This window comes from Lemur catta, chromosome 2, assembly GCF_020740605.2.
Source record: "Lemur catta isolate mLemCat1 chromosome 2, mLemCat1.pri, whole genome shotgun sequence".
Lineage (NCBI taxonomy): Eukaryota > Metazoa > Chordata > Mammalia > Primates > Lemuridae > Lemur > Lemur catta.
This window is the reverse complement of record NC_059129.1, coordinates 81,671,950-81,690,106: the sequence shown is the minus strand read 5'-3', so window position 1 is coordinate 81,690,106 and position 18,157 is coordinate 81,671,950. Positions and strand designations below refer to the sequence as shown.

At 34.6% G+C, this 18,157-nt stretch overlaps 1 protein-coding gene across 1 annotated transcript in view; it reads left to right on the top strand.

Moving 5' to 3' along the window:
* Window positions 1-18,157, top strand: part of SNAP91 (synaptosome associated protein 91) — a 136,567-nt gene that overhangs the window by 60,458 nt on the left and 57,952 nt on the right. The window contains exons 7-9 of the mRNA XM_045543960.1: window positions 4,571-4,677; window positions 9,128-9,169; window positions 14,791-14,861. Coding sequence (XP_045399916.1) covers window positions 4,571-4,677; window positions 9,128-9,169; window positions 14,791-14,861 — 220 coding nt within the window. The remainder of the gene's footprint in view (window positions 1-4,570; window positions 4,678-9,127; window positions 9,170-14,790; window positions 14,862-18,157) is intronic.

Sequence of the window (18,157 nt, the reverse complement as noted above, 5' to 3'; positions counted from 1 at the left end):
CACTCTACGTATTCTAAATAGAAAGAAATTTAACACAGAGAATTAGTTGCTAGTATAATTATTGGAAGCCTGCAGGAACGGGTTTTAGGCTTGGCCTCCTGAAGTGGCTCCCAGAATAATAAGTACTCATACTGTAGAAAAGCTACTACTTCTGAGTCTACCGGTTTAAGGTGCACTAAAAACAAGAAGCTGCTGCTACTACCAGAGCAGCCCTGCAACTCTAGCAAGCTAGAGAACAGACACCTGAAGCTATTATATAATCCAGGAATTAAGGAGTCAGATCAAGTGAACGTGACCTCAACTATTACTCCTCAAAACCCAGGAAGTCAGAGTGTAGACAGTAGAATGCTGCTGAAGGATAATCTCCTATTTCTATGATCTCGCCTGTCACAAGCAATGGCTGGAAAGATACAAGAAGATGGCTCCTACCTCAGTTTGACCTTCCAGATCTCCCACACGTCTGTCTAATTTGCAGAACTGAATTCGTGTCCAGAACGCTAGGTGCACATGAATCGAGAAGAGGATAGAATGGAGGTTGGGTGAGCTAATCATCAAACACAGAGTTCTTGGAGGTTTTGCCTCTAGTAGGGAAGGTTCTTGCTTTTACATACAAAGTTCAAAACCAAATATATTTGTATTTCAAGTTGGAGATTTTATTGGTAGGCCAGATAGGATAGACTTTCCTGTGTTCCTTTGTTGGCTGACCTTACTCTTCCTTTCTGCTCATAAATACAAGCTTTTACTGAAGTTCGTTTCTAGCCATCTTCTTGTCTACTTGTTATGTATATTCTTCATTGGAAACCTGTCATCTCCATTATGATGAGTCCCACATGGGACTCAGTCCTTACCTCTCTTCTGAGCTTCTGTATTGCACGTCTTAGTGTTTGTAGACACTGAAATTTAGATACTGCATTCTTACCTAAAATTCAGAATTTCTAAAACTGAGCTTTTAAACGTACGCTTCCTAATCTCCTTATTTTTGTTTATATATAATTAGTCTTTTGAAACTAAAACCTCATTTCATTTTCAGTTGTTCGTCTTCCTTAAATTCACAGTCAGTCAGAAATGAAGTTCTGTTGACTCATTCTCATATTCTTTCACCAGTGCCCCTTGTTTCATTCCCACTTCTGCCTCAAGAACGTCGAATTCAGTGTCTTTACAGTTCATTTAGGAATTAAGCATGTTTAGCCTTGTGATCCCTCTCTGTTGTCGTCTTGAACAGCTACTGAAATGCTGCGCTGCTTTACTTTATGTTGACTTCACAGATAGATTGTATTAAGAATACATTTTGTCTTTATATTAAAATAATAACTATTTGAGACATAATTTTTTTTGTTAAATTTTAAAATGATAGTCTATTGGCTAACTTAAGAGTAGAAAAGGAGATTTGTACTTTTTTATATTAAGGACCTGACTTTTGAAAGTAATGGACATCTATATTCTTGCCTTACAACATTCTAGTCTTAAGCGGCCTTTATTCAGCATTGTTGTGAAAACTGCTCTTGTTAAAGTGACAATCTAGAAGATAGACATGCAAGACAGTATCCTAATTGTCTTGAGGCAGGTGTGCATTTTGTTTGTTTACTAGAAAGTGCTAGGAATTAACCTTAAAAATATGTTGTGGGTTAATTTTAGTTAAGGACTTCATGACCGATACTTTACATCTAATGTTGGAATCCCTATTGGTGCTACAAATCTTCACAAATATTTTATTGCTATGATGAAACTCTGACTTGTAAGTAAGCTGTTTTCCTTACTGACTAATGGTCATTAATAATAGTCCATGTAGTTTCCATGTAGAAACTCTCAGTTTGTCTCTCAGAGATGAGATTCCTTTTCATTTGGTTTCTTTCCTAGAACAGTTATCCTTTGAACGTTAGCACTACTATCACAAGGGTAACTTACCACAGTTTTACAATGGTTGATGTTGCAAACATCAAATTTGATCATTTCAAATACTGAAAATCAACATATATTATTCTTAATATGAAAGAAAGGTAGAGCCTTGTTTTGGGGCAACCAGTCCCTCTGTAAAAGTGTTGATTTCCCTAACCCTGGGCTGGTCTCTAAGGGGAAAGGGAACCTCATAGCTTTGCCTGTATCAGTAAAATAGTACATGTTGCCTTTCTGTCATTACCAGTATTATAGAACAATTATGAGATTATGACCTAAAGCCATAATTATTGAATGTTTTCTATTGCTGAATCTTAAATTATTATGAAGGATACGAATCATTTTAAAAGCACCCAGCAGAGACAGAGAAAAGTTGCTTAAAAGTTTGGAGTATTGGTTCTAAATGGAAATTGAGATTATTTACTTTGATTTCTCTTTTGTGTTCTTGCTGAGCATCTGATGTGAAGCTATAAACTTAGATTATCCTAAAGAGAAGTAATTTATATATTTGGAAGATATTTATATGAAGATTGTTGAGGAAGAGAGAAAGAAGCCACGTGCAGTGGCTCATGCCTATAATCTCAGCACTTTGGGAGGCCTAGGCAGGAGGATAGCTTGAGGCCAGCAGTTCAAGACCAACATGGGCAACGTAGCAAGACCCCATCTCTATAAAAAATACAAAAATTAGCCAGGCATGGTGGTACATGCTTGTAGTCCTAGCTACTCGGGAGGCTGAGGCAGGAGGATCACTTGAGCCTGGGAGTTCGAGGCTATAGTGAGCTATGATCTTGCCACTGCACTTCAGCCTGGGTGACAGAGGAACACCCTGTCTCAAAAATAAATAGAGAGAGAGAAGTATATTTTAACAAAATAGTCCTTATTTTCAAATTTTTAAACTAAAAAATATTTTCTCCCTTATAACACCATGAGTCTATGTATAGCATTAGAAAACAGGATAGCGTGGATAAAGAAAATATCCTTAGATTTGGTCATTTTTTTTTAAAGACTCTTTTCTCTTAGATCTTAACAAGTAGAAAACAGTATGTGTTTGTTTTCTTGATCTTTTCGCTTCCCTTAAATACCCTCTAGGGGAGGGCTGTGTTAAAAGTAAAATTACCCAAAGACTGTCAACAGAAGGGAATGAGTAGCTGCTCTTGATAATTAGTTCTTTGCGTAATTATATATTATTAAACTTTCCTTGAAAAAATTAAAAATACTTTTGAGGTAGTAAAATTACATGCTGAATGAAATAACTCTCAAGTATGAGAGAATATAAAAATAGCATGTATTTAACCATGTGCAAATATAAAATAATGAACTTAAAAAGAAGATTCTGGTCCATCAGGTATAATCCTGAGTTGCCTGGGAGCTGTTGCAGACATTGGCCTCCTGCGTCTCCATCTGCAGTGTCGGTTTTTGGCTGACTAAGGCAATGAATGACTGACGAAAACACTGATAAAAGTACTAGTTTTCTTCAAGGCATGTATGGGAAAAACACTCTCATACCAGAATTATAATGGAGCATCAGTACCTCAATGAATATGAATTCTAGGCTTGGGAGTACAAAAGAGAAGAATGAAATGATCCTCGCTTTTTCTGTCTAGAAAGCTAAAAGTTGAGAAAGAAGACATGATTACAAACTAGAAAGTCATGAAAAGTCTGGTAAACCAAATGCTTTTCACAAAACTCCACTCTTTTATAACTAAAAGACACACCATAATGTTTGAACAAATAATTTATGACCAATAAAAGCAAGTATCAATTTATACAGAACGTAGACTATTTAAAGAATTCTTTAACTCGGGAAGGTTTATGGATTATTACTTAATAGCTGTGGTCCCCAACCACGGGGCCACAGACTGGTACTGGTCCATGGCCTGTTAGGAAACTGGCCGTACAGAAGGAGCTGAATGGCAGGTGAGCATGGGAAGCTTCATCTGTATTTACAGCAACCCCCTCGCATCACTGCATAAGCTCCGCCTCCTGTCAGAGCAGCACTGGCATTAGATTCTTAGCGGAGCACAAACCCTACTGTAAACTGCGCATGCGAGGGATCTAGGTTGCTGCTCCTTATGAGAATCTAATGCCTGATGATCTGAGGTGGAGCTGACTACGGCCGGGGGGCGGCTGCAAATACAGATTATCATTAGCAGAGAGGTTTGACTGCACAATAAATGTAATGCACTTGAATCATCCTGAAACCATCCCCGCCAAAGGAAAAATTGTCTTCCACGAAACCAGTCCCTGGTGCCAAAAAAGTTGGAGACTGTTGCTTTATAGTATATCAATCATTTATAGTAAACTAATAAGAAAATAAAGATGCTATGGAATGCAGTCATAATTTTAGAGATTATGAGAAAGAATTTGCTGCTATTTTCCGGGACAGAATATTGGGGTATATGGATGATGAATTTAACCTGTTGTGACGGTTCATATATTCCTCTACTGTAATTCTGTTTTCATTATTTCAGTTGTCTCCTGTGGGACAGACGATGATCTTGTCTTTCTTAAACTGTTCAGGCTCTCCCTTGTTAAGGTGCTTTAATGCCTCATATAGGTTTTAGTGCCAAGTGTTTTGATTCAAACGGTAATTTAAGTTTTAAGTGGTAAGTTTAACATAAGCTTAGAAGAAAATACAGTACTCTTTTCAAATTGCTTATCTCTTTATCTCTTCTAGAAAAGTTTTTTGAAATGAAGAAAGGACAATGTAAAGATGCTCTAGAAATTTACAAACGATTTCTAACTAGAATGACACGAGTGTCTGAATTTCTCAAGGTTGCTGAGGTAAGTAATACTAAGTTTTGTTGGGAATATAATTTTTAAAATATTAACTCCTGTATCTGGAGTACATAATAGAATGTAAAATATGGCAAGACATTCTGCCACAGACTCACAGTGTTAGGGTTGGAAGTGATTCATCCCACTTCCCACTCAGCTGCACTCTGCACTCCTATATCCCAGTCAGATGATCATTCTGCATTCGAATAAAAGTTTCATGGATAATAAGCTCATTTGCTGCTTTGCAACGTGGGCCATTGCTCCATTCCAGCTAATGGCTATCTTTTATTCTAAGAAAGTGCTTCCTTTTTATTGATCCCTAGATTTGCCTTTAGAAAAGCCTATCCATTGTTCTTACTGTGTAGATAATAAATCATGAATTCTGACATCTTTACCTCATCAGTGATTTAAACATAATGAAAAATCAAAACAAGGTATAACTCATTTTATTAATATAAAGTTTATAAATTATTTCTTAAGGATATTTCTTTATACCTAATCACAATAAATATGTAACCATATATTTGATGTTCCTGAGGTTATCTCTAAGTTGGTGTTTTCTCTTGTGAAATCCAATTATTGATTTATATTGATACTGAAAATTATAACATTGTTATCATAGTCCTTTGGCAGGACAACAAATGGGTTTTTATCTTACATATCTACTAATTGATTGCTAGAGACTGACCAGAGTGTTGTGTAAAAGAGGTTCTGAGGCTTGACAGCAAAGTATGCAATGCTGTGGATGTGGGACATTCATGTCATGTTTTTGCTTTTTTTTTTTTTTTTTTTGAAACACGGTCTCCCTCTGTTGCTCAGGCTAGAATGCAGTGGCATCATCATAGCTCTCTGCAACCTCAAACTCCTGGGCTCAAGCGATCCTCCTGTCTTAGCCTCCCAAGTAGCTGGGTCTACAGGCATGCACTGCTGCACCTGGCTAGTTTTTCTATTTTTTGTAGAGACGGGGTCTCGCTCTTACTCAGGCCGGTCTCAAATTCCTGGTCTCCAGCAGTTCCCCGCCTCAGCCTCCCAGAGTGCTAGGAGGTGTGACCCCATGCCTGGGCCCATGTTTTTGCTATTTTTGTCATTTTGAGAAAATTATTGTAAGAACAAGCATTTTATACATGTGATTTCAAAAGTACTGTACTCCATGCATTATCTTTCAAATCTCTTTTATTCACAGGAGTAATAATTGTCACATCCAAATTTTAAGACCAAAATAATATCACAAAATGCTGGTTCGTGAGCTTTGACCCATGTAGCATGTAATAAGAATAAAAATCTTTTTCAAATATAAGAGAAATAAAAGATAAAGATTAGCTCATATAAATTATACATGAAACTGTGTTCATGTGTATTTCCTCATGGGTTTATCGATATTGGCAGTCTATAATGAAGGATAGAATTGCTTGAAATTTTTTTTCGCTGGTACGAAGGTTTTATTTTGACGTGTAAAATTTTTACTTTTTGTCTGTTGGCACCTCATGTTATCACAGGCCTAATTCAGGCCATTGAGAAGGAAATACACAGAAATAAGATATCATTTTGAGAGTCTGTCTTTAAATAACTGGATAATAAATAGTTTGTTTTTATTCGAACATTGTGATTAAGACTTTTTCATAGAATGGATACTAATTTACAAAATTATTTTTAATAGAATAGACATTAAATCACGATGGGATAACCATAACCATTTGGGTTTTCTTTCACATTTAAATTGTATTTTTCATAATCCAAACACTGTTTGAATACTAGTGTTGGGTGGTTTGATTATGATTGGCTAATACAGACATTTTCTGTAAAATGTACAAACCTCCTCTCTCTACCAAACAGCACCCATGTGGTCTATGTATGGACTCATCCTCAATAACCACCCTGTAGTTAGTACTGTTGGCCTGAAGAGTCTAAAGAATACTTCTAGAATACATTTTAAAACCACAACTATATATATTGGCTATTTGGTAAATATTAACAATAAGTTGTCCATTATTAAAGAAAAAGTAGAGTAGTTGAACAATTTCTATAGAAATATTCAAATTTCCCAAGGAAATTGCTTGATGTACAGAAAACTGACCATGTCTTGGATTCTTATACTGAAGTCTCCCAAGGCAGACAATTAAGACTTTGTAAAATCCTTGTTTTACAAAAGGTAATTAATAAGAGCCATTTCTGTTAAACGCCCTTCTTTTTTTATAGAACCAAGTTATTCTTAGTTTGCTGTTCTAAAATAAATATCAGACTTGTAGGCGTTATATCTCCCAGAATATTTGCAGACAGAAAGTGATGAGATTTCTATAATACTCTTCACCTAATCCTCCAACTACATTGTGGTTCAGAAGTTCAGAGCAGTAAAATAGCAATGTTGAGGAAGAGTTCCTAAGTTATGTCTTTTAACAGAATTGTCCATTTAATGGAAACATATCACCATTTCCCAAAATGATTTCAGTATGAAGGATCCGTAATATTTTCATTTTAAAAATCCATCTTTCATTCATATTCATATTTTTAAATGGATCATCTAAAGAGGTATTAAAATGTGGACGTAAACAGAATGAATTTGTTTTAGTTTATAATTTCTATAATTTGTAATAATATCAGTAAGCTTAGGGAAGCACCAATGGCTTCCCTGTAGCCAGAGTTCAGTCATTAGACTGTAAAGTCTGGGATTCTTGGTTCCAACATAAGGTGATCCACAGGGATGAGGGCAGGTGCTCTACAGCAGTGGTCTCAACAGCGGGTGACTTTGCTCCCCCCCTTCCTTAGGGGACAGCATCTACAGACATTTTTGGTTGCTGCACTGGAGACAGTTGCTACTAGCATCCAGTAGGTAGAGGCCAGGGATGCTGCTAAACCTCTTATGATGCACATGACAGCCCCCAACAAAGAATTATCCTCCCAAATTGCCAGTAGTGCCAAGGCTGAGAAATCCTGCTCTAGCCATAGAAAAGTCAAAGGAAAGAAGGTAGTTCAGCATTTGACACACAAATGGATTTTCCCATCTCAGGTTTGCCTTACTGTCTGAGCCCAGCACTTTTGCTTCATGTGTTCGCTTCTGCATTTCCATCAGCATAATCAAAGCACTTCATTTCTCAAGGAGAGAGTCTCTGGTTTAACCCACTTCATTTCTTTGAACCTCAATTTCATTATTTATATGAAGTGATAGAACTGAACTTATAACTTGTAGTTTTCCCCAACTTTTTACTTTGAATAATTTTAAAACCTACAAAACAATTGATATGGTATAATGAACACAAATGCTGTCTTCATTGATTCACATTTATTTTTTTCCATATTTGCTTTTACTCTCTTCTTTCTCTCTCTCCCTCATCCTCATGCTACCAAAATTACCAACTTGAATATGCTTTTACCCAGTAATTCCACTTCTACAAATGTGTACTAAAGATGCAAAATGGTATGCACAACATTGCTTGCAATGGCAAGAGATTGGAAGCAACTTTAATGTCTGTTAATAGATAACTCATTAAATAAACCATAGGAAAAAGAAATTCTATGCAGCTGTTTCAAAAATGAGGACATTTTATGTATTGGTATGGATATATCTCTAAGATATATTGCTAAGTGAAAAATGTAAGCCCATTGTATATAATATGCTATAATTTGTAGAAGAATGGGGAAATAAGTATATATTTGTATATTTCATATTTCATTGAATATATGTAAAGAAACTCAGGAAGGATATGTAAGAAACTAACAAAGTGGTTCTGTCTATGGGAGAAAGGGTGGAAACTATACCCTGAAAAATTTATCAAAACTAAACAATCATTCCCTGTCCAGAACACTTACTGGGCATAATTAACTATTTAAATTTAGTCTAAGCAATGTTCTAGATTTTTAGCTACCATTAACCATGAAGAATACCTTTAAATTTTATTCTTCAATTTATTTTTTATTCTAGTAAAATTCTATATATTTGTTATATCTAGATATATTAATGAAATTATTGCTCTATTATTTTGAGTGAAAAACTGCATAAGAAATATATGTTCAAAGTGAGATCAATATACATAAAGTAACAATTCTTTTACATCAAAACTGGGCTGTTGTTTTAACTCATCATGTAGGTGATCTTCCATTAAATGTAAAAAAATTAATTTTAAAAATTCCATTAAGGTCCAGGCACAGTGGCTCACGCCTGTAATCCCAGCACTTTGGGAGGCCGAGGTAGGAGAATTGCTTGAGGCCAGGAGTTTGAGACCAGCCTGGGCAACATAGCCACCCCCATTTCTAGAAAAAATTTAAAAATTAGCCAGGTGTGGTGGTGCATGACAGTCCCAGCTACTCAAGAGGCTGAGACAGGAGAATCTCTTAAGCCCAAAAATTTGAGGCTGCGGTGAGCTATGATCATGCCACTGCACTCCAGCCTGCGTGACAAAATGAGACTCTGTCTCTGAAAAAAAAAATCCACTAAGTAATTTCTTATTTTTTTAATCCACAGCAAGTTGGTATTGACAAAGGTGACATTCCTGACCTCACACAGGTAAGTGACTCTCTCAGTGGGAGATTCAGTTTGCATGAAATTATTACTCCGTATCTTGCCACAAATGGGCATAAGTCTTGTAAGCATTTAATACATTGTGAATTTAGGCCAACCAACTTTCTTGGAAATTATTCTACCTTACTTATGCTTTTTAGCTATTGAAGATATTTCTGGAGGTAATAGGAAGATTTTCCTACCCTTGTGATATAGTTTCTTCTTTAAAGGCAGTTGAATTTTTACTAATTGAGTTCATCTTTTCATTCTTGACCTTGATCAAAAGGAAACCTTAAATAATGTTAATAGAAGTGCTTTAGCTATGCAAAGTGTCTATTTGTAGACATGATAATCAGAGCATTAGAACTTTTCCTCCTGCGTGTCTTCCTAGTTTCTAGCGTATGCCGGCTATGAAGGAGGACCGTGAATAGGGAACTCTCTGATGTTATAGTTCAACTACACTGATTCTTGTCTCCCTTATGAAGTGAAAGAATTTCCATGTGTAAAATAACCTTTTTTAAAGAAAGCAGTAGTGGTAAATAAGTCATTTTTCTGGGGCCCATCTAGTAAGTGACACCAATAGTGAGGCTTCTTTATCAATCCTTTCATCTGTCAAAAGGGTGCAGTGTGTAGCCCCTAAGATACAGAATCAAGGTCATTCACAGGTACAGCATGATTGTATGACCTTTCTCATAATTGGCAGGAACTATTTTTATTTAATCACTTAATTATGATAAATTTCTGTGCCAAACACATCCTTTAACTAGAGATGTTGTTGTGGCGGTGATGGGAGAAAACATAGAGCTGCTATCTTATATACCAGTAATGAATAGATGAATTTTCTGTCTTTGTAAATAAAGATAGTCATTGTAATAGAAGAAAATTGTCATGATGAAGATATTCACTTTTTAATGATATCAGACTGTGTTTAGTAATTTGCTATCCTTATAATGCCTTGAAATGTTTCTATATTTAAAATAATGTTAATCCTTAAATTTTTATTAAAAATTAGGGAAACCAAAGAAATAGTCTTCTGTATTTGTATTATTAAAATACCAATTAAATGTCAGAGTTCTTTGTAAATGAAATTGGTAGAGCAACTCAGAACATGATGTGTATTTTTAGTTTAAAAGTTGGGAGATAGCTCATTCTAGAAGATAGAATATTAGTATAAAATATTTCTGCTACTATGGGAAAATAGTTTGAATAGACACATGCATGAATAAGATATGGTATCATTTTGGTTATGGCTAAAAATTAAATGTGCATAAATCAAGTACTGTTAAAAATCTCTTTCTTAGATATAGATTTAGCTTTGTAACACTGATAAAAATCAAAGTACATGTGTTTTCATTTAAATTATTCAGTTATAATAAACATTTACATTGCATTTTTTGAAAATAACCCAGATAAATAGTATATGTTAACTTTTAAGGCATTAAAATATTTTGCTCAATGATTAGCTTCTAGAAATTGCAAATCATGTTTGTTTCAACTTTACAGATACCCTTACTGTGGAATAAAAGAAAAACTAGATATTTCATTAAGGAGTGGCCCTTAGTTAAGAAGAAAATAGGTCCTCATTTGTCTCTCTTAGTTTGGGCAGAGTCTGAATGGATACAGAAAGATTTAAAGAACTACTTAAATTCCTTTTTGTTCTTAAAATTAGAAAACGATAGTTTATCATTGAAAGAAGGATTTATATACTTGGGTTTAATTTTTAATGATATTATAATATTCATTATAATTTATGTAATCTCCTCTCAAGTCCAGAAACACAATATTTTATTTGATGATGTAAGGTGTGTGTTTTCATAATTTAAGATACAGACTCCACCCTCAAGATAATGTCTTGCCCTGAGTCTAATAGAAAACTATTCTGTGACAGAAATTTATTAAAAGCTATTAGCACTCTATCCTCTGCTTTTGTTGTGACCTTAAAAGCCACATAAATTTCAATATTAACATTTATATTCAAAATATTTTTCTTCATATAAAAATCCTCTAGTCCAATTCTCCAGTGTTTATTTACATCCCAATAAAAGAGCATGCATCTGAAATTTCTTAATAATGTAATTGTGGTTTCTTTTGGGATTGTGAGCTACATAGAGCTAAACACCCTCCCTAATTCTTACATAGAGCCCCCCTTTCACAGGTCTCATGGAGGCCTCTAAATGAACTAGAGATTTAGGCCCTTTATGACAGGACCGTCATGTCTGAACTAGAATATAAGCTGTTCTGGGGTTAATCCTTTAAACAGTGTTCAGTCCTTAAGACCAGGATTAATCTAGAGATGAGTCAGAAGTATCAGGTTATATGGATTCAGTTCAGCTCCTCTGGTGTCTGTGGCCACCATGGCCACTGAGTCTAGCCATGGCAATGAAAAAAAAATTCCTCTCAGAAGACAAGGTTAAGAAGAGATGGAGACCAAAAGAGCTTCCTATTGACTGGGAGTAGGAATAGGATGCTCATAACTAAAAAAGAATTAGAATTCCTCTTGCAGCAAAATGGAACAGAGGAATATCATGGATATCTTTATAAATTCAATGTGTATCTTTCAAGCTAAAGAATGCACAATAAACACCAATACAATCATCTGTAGCCATTTTTAAATTGTGCCTATAGTAGCATCCTTATTGCATTTAAATTATTCATGAATATCAATGAAATTTTTAAAAGACATTCACAAGTACTATTTGGGGTAAGAAATGAATACAATACTAGAGCTGAAATATTTCTCCTCAGCACTTTCAAGTGGTTTCTTAGAGCTGACAATTAAAAATTTGAATGCTCTTTTGATTTATTTTTTGTTTAGTTTTGATGGTGCTTTATAATCCAAAGCATCTAAATCATAGATGCTTTCTTTTGGATCCTGGGCTCATAATCAGTTATGAATTTATTGCAAGAAAAAAATTTTTTTAATATTGTTTCCTGTTTGGGGGATTTGTGCATTCCAAATGTAAAATATCTCCATTTATGAAAAATATCTTAGGTTTTGTTGTCAGGAGTTATGGTTGATCTGAAAACTACTGGTAAAGAAAAGTCTCCTTTTAAAGATTATACCACTGATGAATCGGTAACTGACATGTTGCTATCTGTTAGCTTTCACAGGCTGACTCTGGTTCTTTGGATTGGTATTCCCATTTGATTGGTCTATTGACTTTGGCATTTTTTTAAATGAGCAACTAAAGATACTACAAATTATACTTTGTCATCTTAAGTTCCTTTTACAGCAGCAGAGGCATTCTCAAAGTTTTGCTCCTTGGAAAGTTAAAAGACGGTTTTCACTTATTGTCATCTGCATGCCAGGGTGTCCTTAGTGCCATAGATAAAGTTAAGAAGAAGGCAGACATTCCTGCACTCTGGATATTACTACCAAAGTACTTTTTTTTCCCTCGAAAGACAGTTGAGGAATTTGTTTCTCTTAGATTTCACATGTCCTTATAAGAGATATAAATAATGAAGCACTTTTAAATCTCTAGGAAAAAGTGCTCCAAACTTAATTTTATGTGCAGTGTATTGTTAAATAACTCCCCTTTAAGATAAAAGTCAGTTTTATAGTCTTGTATTGCTTGGACAGATTTCTCTTTCAACTATTGTGATTTTTGTGCTGCCTTACTTTTTTAAATTTTCTTACCTAAATTATTAAGAAACTTTACAAAAAGAAAAACTGAAAACTATCTTCCTGGGTTTTTGTTTTGTCTTGCTTTGTTTTGTTTTCAATAACTAAGAAACTTTTTAGGAGAAAATATTATCTCTTTTTTGTTATCCCATATTTGTTACTGTCTATTTTGTGACTATCAATGGCATTTATTTTTCTTAAACAGTGTTTCAAATTTAGGTTTAGCAAAACATCACACTTCCTTTACATTTCATTAAACATTCAGAGGATCTAAGTCTGTTACCTGGAAAGAAGTTCTATGGCTTGATATATATTTTTTTTTCCTTATTGTGATCCCAACGAAAAAAAATGGAAATATGAAAAGTTTCAACTTAAATACCCAGGCCTCCTAGGTTCCATCATCATCATTGTAATCATTAGTGACAATTAATATGACAATTTTTTAAATTATCAGATGTGAATTCATCTAAAAATTCTGAAGCCATTTATATTTTCTTCCTTTTAAGGTTACATTCTTTATTCAAAGAGCATTTCTTTATAGTTTATAATCTGATATATAGAACAAAATTTCCTTTATCTCCTTTAAAAATACATTTTTAAAGTTTAGAAGTATATTCCTAGTTATAATTTACTGAAATTTGTTAAATAAGTTCATTTTCATCTGAGGTATATTTTAAAATTCTAATTTTTATAATTTTTTAAATTTATTAATCCCCTGATAATGTATTTTTTCACTGTATAGTCCAAGGCTTTTTAGATAATGATGACAGGGCTGTCCCTTTCTATCCTACCTTCATCACTTTGATCAGGTTAATATTTTTGTTCACTTAGTAATTTATGTTTGTAATAATCACATGATTACATGTATAATGATCATGTAAATGTTGAGACAGTTTGTCTATTAGTGAAATGAAAATGAATAGTAAATAAATGTCCTAAGTGTTCAAAATTAAGAATTTTTAATAAGAATTTTATTTTAATTTGTCATTAAAGGTACAATGCAATAGTTACAGTTATATGAACTTCTTTGAATTCAGTGAGCTATTAAGCACTTAGCATAGTTACTTTGAAGTCCTTCAAAATTAATTTCACATTAAAGAACAGTTGTCTATCTATAAATGTAGTTATGTATTTCATTTGTCACATGCTATTCTTTGAATGCCTATGCTGCTGTTAAGGTCTATTTTACAAAGATGAAATTAAAATTATTTTATGAAGATGAAATTTAATGCTTGAGGAATAGATTGGATGGAATATTTGTATGAACTTATTATTTCTTCTTCTAATATACAGTAAAATACCATCACTTTATATTGCCTAAAATTTTATTTATAAAAAGAAACAAAGTACTTTTTAGTAAAAGGTTAAAATATTTTAAATCTGCCGATACACAGTACTCTTATATTATTACATTATATTTGTTACAGTTATTTTATATATAAATTAAATAGCTCAATGATAAGAAAATCTTAATTATTATTGACTATTAGAATTGTATTCTTTTCCCCATAATTCTCACTTGCCCCCCCTTTTAAAATATATTAATAGTAACAATTTTTCCTAATATTTTAGTCAACTGTGGATAAGTGAGATTTTACTGTATTTTCAAATTTATGTAAATTTGTATTTGGGCACTTATATTTTTGACTTGGATACAAATACCTATTCCTTTGTCACTGTGTGTGGGAAGGTGGTGGTGAACTTGATTTGAGTTTATTGCATATAAGTAACATCTCAGTAAAAGTCTGTCCACTGTAATATCTACACTGAAACCACGCTGTAATGCTGTTTGTTATGCAGTGGAGTTTAGTGTATTTAAGATGGGCCTGTCTAAGAATCCATGGAATTTAAATATTTAAATACCAAAAAAACTAGAATTAAATTATATCACATATATATTGGGGTCCATCCACAGACTTCCACCGTACAAAATTACAGTGATGTTACAGTGTGTTTATTTTGAAAAAAAACAATGCAGACATTTATTTTTACTTTCTTATTGTAGGCTCCCAGCAGTCTTATGGAGACCCTTGAACAGCATCTAAATACATTAGAAGGAAAGAAACCTGGAAACAAGTATGCATTAGTTGTATATTCTAAATAAGATGAAAAATACTAGAGTGATTATTTATAAGAATGAAATTTATCATGGTACAGCTGATACCACCACAGTTTTAGGGTATGCTTTATTGTAATTTTTCTGGGTTCTCTCAGAACCCCTGCCCTTTCTATTATGATAGTGTAACCTCATGTATAGGTAATCTATCTGCAGGCTAATGCAGCAAATTAGTAGATTGTACTTATGTTGACTGAACCTACTGCTTAATATATTAGCCCTTAACTTAGAAGGAATTCATAATATATAGAAAAAAGGGCCAGGCGCAGTGGCTTACGCCTATAATCCCAACACTTTGGGAGGCCTAGGTGGGAGGATCACTTGAGGCCAGGAGTTTGAGACCAGCCTGGGCAACATAGAAGTCAGCCAGGCTTGGTGGCATACACCTGTAGTCCCAGTTACTTGGGAGGCTGGGGTAGGAGGATCATTTGAGCCCAGGAGTTGGAGGCTGCAGTTAGCTATGATCACACCACTACACCGCAGCCTGGGCAACAGAGCAAGACCCTGTCTCCAAAATAAAATAAAATTAAATTAAATAATAATGAAAAGAAAGAGTTGCTCATGTTTAAAAATTGAAGCTGTTATCATTGGACATGAGTGAAAACAAGCACAGTTTCACAAGCAGCCTGGAATACTCTGTTACCAACCCCATGTGAAAAAAGCGAAGCTCTCGAGTATAGTTTTCTGCGCTCTAGTCTCTCCCCACTTGAACCAGGCATGATGTGCTACTGACATTTAACTCAGATACCCTAGAGAGCAGCAATCAAGTAGTGATAAGAGCAATTTTACTGGATTTTCATACCTTTGTGTTTGGGTCCTTATATTTTTGACTATTTTCCTCACTGCCTACAAAAAAATGCCCAGGTTTCTTTTTTTTTCCATCTCTCCAATAGGTGTAAAACTTGTTTATTCACAAGACCTGGTGCTTTCCAGTCTTTGTGCCTTGTTTAGTCTATAATTCCGCTTGAATGCCTACCCCTCTTGTCCTGCCTGTGTAAATCTGTGCATCCTGGGAGGTCCATCTCCAGTCCTCCCTTCTCATGAAACCTTCCTTAATCATGAACTGCCCTTGCCCTGTATTGAGGCTATTTTTTTCACATATGTGATTTAAATAGATTTTCTGAATTTAAAGGTTAGGAACTGTTTTATACTTCATTATCTCTACCTAAACACTTAAGGTAGGTCTTTCTACAGAGACAGCTTGAAATATTTGCGGGTGACACCAGCTTTATGTTTATTCCATTTGAGCTGACAGCAGGAGTTAGCAGAGACAGCCAATGAACCCATCATTGCAGGGCTGTAGGCTGATCACAGCTTTTTGCCTGTGATAGAGCTATCACAATGCAATTCCTTTCTTTCTTCCCTCTGTGCGTTTCAGAATGTAGGCTTGTATCTTGATGTTACTTTTTTGCTGGTTATTTTATTAGCTAAATGTGACTTCTGTCATCTTTTGCAAGTTTGTATAGAAATTATTGCATGTTTTAAATTTTCACTGACAAACAGCAGTATGAGCCTTCCAGACAACTCAGGCAGAGCTGTTTGGAGTGATGGATGGCAGGTCCCCTCAGGGGCTGTATCACATTTGTTTCCATAGTCCAGGGTCGGCCCCCAGTTTCAGTGTGGCAGAGGATAGTCTCGGACTTGACATTAGAGTACATTAAATTCCAATGAAAGATGCCTACTTCCAGTGATTGCTGGAACCACCCTCTTTTAGGATATCTGGGAAGCCAAATGAGTTGGCTAGGATTTAAGTAAATGAAGGCAGGAAGCTGAGAAATGTCCATGCTCCTGTGGCAGAAAGACTTCTTCAGCTAAGGCAGTATACACATCCCCTGGTGCACAGTGCACGTCAGCTTCTCTGCACTCGTTCCCCTCGAGGTCCCTCACACCCCGCACAGGGCGAAACTCTTCCCTTGTTTTTTTGTTGAATCTGCCTGTGCTGTAGTTACCTGAGAAGCGCCTCCTTCCCTAGCTAGAGTGGGTCTCATTAGCCCTAACTTCAAATCTAAATTCACCCCCTTTTGGCCACTGCAAGCTATTTTTGAAAAAATTAGCTATAGACATTTAATTACATTTCTAGAAAAGTAAAATTTTAAAACCTTGATAATCTTCCATTTTGAATTACCTTTTGCTTAGAATAATTTTTCTTTCTCCTTTAAAATCATTTTATGCTTGTCAAATTTCTTGTCTGAATTGGCCAAGACCACACTTGAACTTGTCTTTTGCTTATTCCCTATTTTTAAAATAAATGAACAACAATAGTTAACTATTTTCTTCTTTGTATGTTTGTGCTTACCTGGGAACTTAAGTGAAGGGTGAGTACTGTATGGAGTGACTTTTTTGCATTTGGTAATTACTAAAAATGCAAAAAACACTCTTAAGATTCCACATCTGGTATATAGAACAGTTAAAACTGATTTCTGCCCCTTTTACACATCTGTGTTTTTTCATTATGCGTTATTTTTGTCTCCCAAGGTGACTGGCATAAATAGTTTTACTTTCTTTTGGTCTTCTTGGATCAAGACTAACAATCTCTCTTAGGTGTATATATATATTCCTCTCAGATTTTGGAAATCAAAGAGTTTTCATTTGTTTAGTAAACAAAAGATTTCCCCATGGCATATGACAGAAGTGCCAAAAGACAGTTTTATAAAGAAATTTGACTATTTAAAATTGTTTTGTCTTCTAGTAGCAGTGTAAAACTATTCTAACCTCTAAGTCAAGTATATACCTAAAATGAAGCATTTGCAAATATCTGCTATGAAAAATATGTACCCCCTTTATATTTATCACCTTGTGTCCACTGATAATCACTTTTGCAATTATATGCAATACTGTGTGATATACCTTTGTATATTGTCTGTTTCTATGATTCCACAGGAAAAAGAGAAAAATTTATTTCATTCTACTTGTGGGTTGTTTACTAAGTGTTAAGGGTACAGGAAACCCAAGATAAGTCTTTTGTAATTAAAATTATTTGGAAGATGTAGGTGGGTTTTTCACATCTGTTTTTGAGGGGTTTTTTGGTAGGTTTTTTTTGAGGGGGTTGAGGTTTTTTGGGGGGGTTGGCTAGCATTTAAACTCAAAACAATGTAGGGATCATTGTTGTGAATCAAATAAGAAATAACAAATTTCCTCTTTTAACAGCTTCCTATTAAGATCTCAGAAGGAAACCTTGGCATTTGCTATGTTCATAGTAAAAACCCATGAATTTGTTTGTAGTATTTTACAGAATTTAGAGTAGATTACTATATAA